The sequence below is a fragment of the Sinocyclocheilus anshuiensis genome, unplaced genomic scaffold, assembly GCF_001515605.1.
Source record: "Sinocyclocheilus anshuiensis isolate Anshui unplaced genomic scaffold, SAMN03320099.WGS_v1.1 scaffold2585, whole genome shotgun sequence".
NCBI classification, from domain to species: domain Eukaryota; kingdom Metazoa; phylum Chordata; class Actinopteri; order Cypriniformes; family Cyprinidae; genus Sinocyclocheilus; species Sinocyclocheilus anshuiensis.
The window spans coordinates 302,575-308,959 of record NW_015542593.1 but is presented as its reverse complement, the minus strand read 5'-3'; the positions used below and the strand labels follow the sequence as shown (position 1 = coordinate 308,959).

The 6,385-nt window shown below is 38.3% G+C and overlaps 1 protein-coding gene across 2 annotated transcripts in view; it reads right to left on the bottom strand.

Moving 5' to 3' along the window:
- The window catches only part of LOC107694479 (tripeptidyl-peptidase 2-like), a 25,018-nt gene extending 19,083 nt beyond the window's left edge, over positions 1-5,935 (bottom strand). For both annotated transcript variants that reach the window (XM_016494183.1, XM_016494184.1), the window contains exons 1-9: positions 5,691-5,935; positions 4,661-4,789; positions 3,321-3,416; positions 3,118-3,222; positions 2,860-2,984; positions 2,188-2,351; positions 1,951-2,105; positions 1,701-1,777; positions 1,060-1,187 (exon numbers count right to left, since the gene is read on the bottom strand). In XM_016494183.1, coding sequence (XP_016349669.1) covers positions 1,060-1,187; positions 1,701-1,777; positions 1,951-2,105; positions 2,188-2,351; positions 2,860-2,984; positions 3,118-3,222; positions 3,321-3,416; positions 4,661-4,789; positions 5,691-5,855 — 1,144 coding nt within the window. In that variant the 5' untranslated portion in view covers positions 5,856-5,935. The remainder of the gene's footprint in view (positions 1-1,059; positions 1,188-1,700; positions 1,778-1,950; positions 2,106-2,187; positions 2,352-2,859; positions 2,985-3,117; positions 3,223-3,320; positions 3,417-4,660; positions 4,790-5,690) is intronic.
- Positions 5,936-6,385: the final 450 nt, after the last annotated feature.

The following is a 6,385-nucleotide window of genomic DNA, read 5'->3' as shown; positions in this document are numbered from 1 at the left end:
ATAATAAATCAGCATATTAGAATGATTTCTGAAGATCATGTGACACTGAAGACTGGAGTAATGATGCTGGAAATTCAGCTGCGCATCACAGGAATAAATTAGATTTTAATGTATATTAAAATAGAAAAATGTTATTTTACATCATAATAATATTTCACAATATTACATTTTTTCCTGTATTTTTGATCAAATAAATGCAGCCTTGATGAGCCGACGAGACTCCTGTAAAAAAACATTAAAAATCATTCTGATCCCAGACTTTTGACCGGTAGTGTATATATTTTCTTCTTCTTCATAATGTCTTGATAAATGTCTATTTTATACATACGTTCCCTTGTTTTGGTAAATCGTGGCTATATCATACTAAATGTGACCCTGCAGCACAAAAGCAGTCTTAAGTCGCTGGGGGATATTTGTAGCAATAGCCAACAATACATTGTATGGGTCAAAATTATACATTTTTCTTTTATGCCAAAAATCATTAGGATATTAAGTAAAGATCATGTTCCATGAAGATATTTTGTATATTTCCTACCGTAAATATATCAGAACTTAATTTTTGATTAGTAATATGCATTGCTAAGAACTTCATTTGGACAACTTTAAAGATGATTTTCTCAATATTTTGATTTTTTTGCACCCTCAGATTCCAGATTTTCAAATAGTTGTATCTCGGCCAAATATCGTCCTATCCTAACAAACCATACATCAATGGAGAGCTTATTTATTCAGCTTTCAGATGACGTATAAATCTCAATTTCCCTTATGGTCCAGGGTCACAATTGATTCATTTGTTTTAGTAAATCATAGAACGATGTGGCCACAATTTATGAAGGTAAAATTCACGTGAAGGTAAAATGAAGGTAAAAATCTTAATGAACTAAAACAATGGCACAAATGAACTGAATTACTTTGTCTGCAAATCATGTGCAGATCTTGTTATTCTTAATTTTAAGTTGTCGTTAGTTATTGTTATATTTCTTGTCATTGCTTGTTTTGTGTGTGATGCTGTGGCAATATTGATATAATGAATTGTAGAAGTGTGTTTCAGGCCGGTACCGATCACACTGCTGGTGGTTCCTCCGGGGCAGCCCACGGTGGACAGACACGGGCCGTTATTCCCAGCACTCGACACAAACAACACATTATACTTCTGTACAGCCTCCGTGATGACCTCACAGATCCTCCTGAAGAACACACAGACGTGAATCATAATGTAATGATTTTGTTTTGGGGGTGTACTAGAACAGGCTCTCTACTAGGTTGTTCGAAAAACACATTTTTCACATATTTTACATTATTACAACACCTCTCTCCCCAGTCTGGCATGAACGGCTCGAATAGTTCCTGTCTCAAATGAAGGCCCGCCTTCTGAAACACGAAATGTGCTGTGATTGGTTAGCCGGGCCAGTGTGTAGTTTTTGAAAAGTGATTTCTGTTAAATAAAATATCTCCTTTTGAAGTGGACTTTGATCTTTTTTATGCTCAAACAGCAACATTACAGACTTACTAAAGTCGAAAAAGTGAAAAAGCACAATAGGACCCCTTTAAAGTTCATAACGTTCCATCGAGCAAGCAAACAAGTGGTTTGAACAATCCAGCAACTAGTCAACTTTGCAGTGACACACTCGATGAGAATAAAAGCTACAGAAATACACGTGACTTGACTTCGGCCGTGTATTTTGCAGTGAGAGACTCACCCCGAGTTTGGCCAGTGAGTCGCCTCCCCGTAACTGTAGTTCACAAGGTCACACTTATAGTTTATGACTTCAATCATCTGCAAACAGAGATCACAAATAACACAATCAATAAAGCAACCGTTATTCAGGAGTTCTTGGTGTCCCCCTGGCTCAGCCAATCAGAATCAAGGACTGGAACTATTCGCTTTATAAACGTTTATAAATCCTATAATATCCTTTAATGATGTGTCAGTGAGTGTTGATGTCTTACAGCTCGTATGAGGCCGGTGCCCGTCTCCATTGTGCTGAGGCGCGTGTCTCCGATCTTCACAGCCAGGATCTGAGCTCCTGGAGCGACACCGTTCCGCTCGGGTTCATCGGGGAAGTGACCCGCTGCGATGCTGGCGACATGCGTCCCATGAGCCCCTGCAAACACACGCTGATCAGTGTAAAGCCTCTTAATGATATGCATTTACAATATACATTTAATTATCATCACCAGTCTCACCTCCGCTGGTGACGATACACAGAGTGTTTCCCTCATCATAGATGTTTATGGAGTAATTGAGCATCTCGGCGTATCCCAGTGTGGCGTATTCCTGTCGCTCTCGATAAGAGCTCAGGATGGTGCATGACAACAGGTCTCCGGTCTCAGACGTGTCCACCACAGCCCTGACACACACACACAATCATCTTACTAATGCACTGAAAATGTGACCCTGGAGCACAAAACCAGTCATAAGGGTCAATTTTTCGAAACTGAGATGTATGCATCATCTAAAAGCTGAATAAATAAGCTTTCCATTGATGTATGGTTTGTTAGCTCTCCTGATTCACACCAGAACACTTTTTCACTGGAGGAAGCGTTATTATGGATTATGGACTCGTATTTTAGTTAAAATGCTGGATTAGTTTCGGTTTTTGTCTTCTCCAGATGTTAACTGATGGACTGGAGTGCTGTGGATTACTTGTGGATTATTGTGATGTTTTTATCAGCTGTTTGGACTCTCGTTCTGACGGCACCCATTCACTGCAGAGACACTGATGCAATGCTTCATTTCCACAAATCTGATGAAGGAACAAACTCATCCTGATCTCGGATGATCTGAGGGTGAGCACATCATCAGCACATTTTCATTTTTGCGTGATCTATTCCTTTAAAGCTGGAAAATGCTCAGACCTCCATGTGACGCCGTCATGCCACGATATACAGTCATAAACCGGCCCTGGATCACTGTACTTCTTCTCCAGGGCTCCTAACAGCTCCACGTGACACTGTAGTTCCTCCTTCTGTAGCTTCTCCATCTGACAACAGAAACTCACAATTATTTTAAGCCATATTCAACATGCAAAACTATCAGAAAGCACCGTGCAACAACACCTTATTTTCTCATGCTTTATTTTTATTCGAGCATGCAAATCGCAGCAGCGGTCTGACCTGTGATGGGTTTGGGTGGGTCTGGTCAAACTCTTCTATCCTGCGACTGGCCTCAGCGAGAGCTGCTCTGTGTGCTGGATCCCACAGCTTCTCCTTACGCTCTTTCTGAACCGCCAGACATCGGACTTATTATGAATAAACAAGCCAAAACATGCATTTGTTTGCGCATATAACATCAGCGCTGACAAATAATCACGCGTTACCTGTATTCTCTCTTTGAGAGCTTTAGGGAAAAAATCATAACCGTTCTTTATTCCGATGTGATACTTCCCAGACGGATTGACCCAAGCAGCAGGAATCTGGAGAGAAACGGGAAACCTTTAGTGCTACTGAAACGCTACGGTCTGGCTATTAAAATAATATAGAGGAGTGAATGCCATGAGAACATGTCTGATTCATATTTTGCCCCAGTTTAAAGTAATGTATATCTTTAAAAATTATTCTTATTTAATTTTTTTAACATACAGAATTAGAGGCAAAGTATATGTATTTAATAAGATGTGGACCCCCTTTATACAATTTGATATTATAATACAGATGACTGTGAATCAATCCCTGATGTGATTTTTTGTTGTTGTTGTTTTTTTTATTGTGTGTGTGTGTGTGGTTAAAAAGAAGAGCATTTATTTAAAATAGAAATCTTTTCTAACAATATACACTACTGTTTGGGGTCAGTACATTTTTATTCTTTCTTTGTAATTAGATTTGAATGTATATTAAAATAGAAAAACATTATTTTACATCATAATATTTCACAATATTAAATTTTTTCCTGTATTTTTGATAAAATAAACGCAGCCTTGATGAGCCGACGAGACTCCTGTAAAAAACATTAAAAATCATTCTGATGCCAAACTTTTGACCAGTAGTATATATATATATATATATATATATATATATATATATATATATAGGTAAATATAGATATATAGATTTAAAACTTATACATGCATATAAAAATATGCATGTAGAATTTAAAAAAATGCATGAGGGAATATTTTTAAATGACAAAAATTACATTGTTTACATTTTGTATTATATATTTAAAATTAATGAAAATAATTTAAAATACAGCTCCACCGCAGAAAATATTGCACTAGGAAATGAGAATCGCCTTTGGGAATAAGAAGAACCTAAACCTAAAAAGTAAAACATTCGGTACAATGCAAAGTAATGAGAGAATGACTGGTTTGTGTTTTAACGCCATGCCAGCTTCCCTGGCTATTTTCAGTTAGAAACACTATGAAAGAGAATTTTTATAAAACCTATAGAAGTTTGCTTTGGATTTACAGTTGACTTAACTTCTTCGAAAGTGTGTTTGGAGTATATTTGCATTGAAAATGAAAAAGAAAACGTCATAATGAAGCAGGCTGCATTTTCTAAATCCTCTTATTTTCTCTGTTTTGATTTTAGGGTGAAACGCGAGACCCAAACATGTTATTGTGCTGTTCACACAGATACAGTTTAGTAACCGGAGCATCTGAAAGCTTGTGTGAACTGTGATGAATGACAGCGTCTCTTAATATAAATGTGCTTCTCTTACTCGGAGCGTGCGTCCGCTCAGTCCGGTCACGAGCCCATCCTTCACCTCCACCTCACTGGACATCTTCACGTCGCCGCTGCCCGTCGTGTCAATGATGTCCACGATCTTGGGTTTCCCGTCCGTCGTAGTCTACGAGAAAGAGCATGAGACACAGTTCAGCATCAGTCTGGAGTCAGACAAATCATATCAGATTCACAGCGGGATGCGTTTGAAAGCTACAGTCTGTATATTATGATAAATGATCAGTGCACAGATCAGCTCACATGATCCAAAGTGTTGCCATATGAGCATTACAGAGTCATTCTTCTTCATTGTTTTTATTTTATTTAAGTGTAAATTGAACATGCATGCATGTATGGAAGGGTGAGTGCTCGTATACCTGTTCTGGTGTTCTATTGTTACAGTATGTATATTTCTTGCAGGGTCATAAATAAAAAAATAAAAAAAGTAAAACGACCAAAAAAGACAGAAACAAGACATCACACAGATGAGTGAGAGCTCAAAACAGCTGCTGGATCCGCTTACAGATTAATTTCACAACACAACCATCATGTGTTTTAGGTGAACACTAGCTATAGCACACAAAACAGCCCTAACTAGTTGTGCCTTGAGACCTAGCGAGCTCCCTACATAGACAGCACTATAATGTTGTCTATGTAGGGAGCACGCTAGGTTTTGAAACACAGCCTTTGTCATTTATAATGGTTCTTTGATGTCTAACATGATAAATGAGTACTATATTAATTTATCATGGTGTTTTCTCATATAATGTTGCTTAGAAACACAAAGAAACTGTGGTATACTCCTTTGTAAGCGAGAGTCGTTGATGAGGATGACACAGCTTGTCCTTTCAAACGTGTAGTTTATGTTTTTAACAGCTTTATTCAGCTTGATTTACTTTACATGTGTTAGTGCTTCGTTGTTTAGTTATGACAGTGGAATTCTGGTAACGTCTAGTATTTGTGGTCCCTTAAACGGGAGAAAACCGACTGCGGCCTAGTGATGAACCGCAGCCGCGGGCTCGATTTACCTGCATGCCCGGGGCACCTGGGTCCACCCCGGTGTCGAGGATCGCGATGAGCACCCCTCGGCCATCGTACTCCGGGAATTTTGTGAGGAACGAAGCAGCGCCGGTCTCTTTTTTCGGAAGCAGCCCGTGGAACGGGAACGACTCTTCGGCGGAATGAGCAGACATTAGTGTACAGAGCGAGAATAAAAGCACAACACGACAGCGGCGGACCGGTATATCGACACAATGTGCGCGACAGCCGAGCGACTCTCTTAAAGGCGCAGTACCACTCAATCTCAGTCACCGTAAACATACACAGCGCTGGGAAGTAACTTGTTACATGTAACTAAATAAATTACTAAATAAATGTAATTGTAATCAGTTACAGTTACTGAGAAAAATATGTAATCAATTATAGTTACTTATGAAAATGTTAATGATTGCAAAGGGGGTTACATCTGATTTAATACATGCAGATTTAATTGATTTCTTTCATAAATTGCATCGACTGCTCTAATATATGAGACATCAGTGTTTCAGGAGTTTAGGACACACAATAGGACACATGCTTATTCGATAACTGTTTTATTTCCTATTTGGGTTTATGTATATACTTTTATTATTATTATTATTATTAAGATTAACTGTTTTTTGTCAGATGCCAGTGTTTTCTGTCATAGCTATACAAAGATTTGATTTCAAAAACAATATCATAG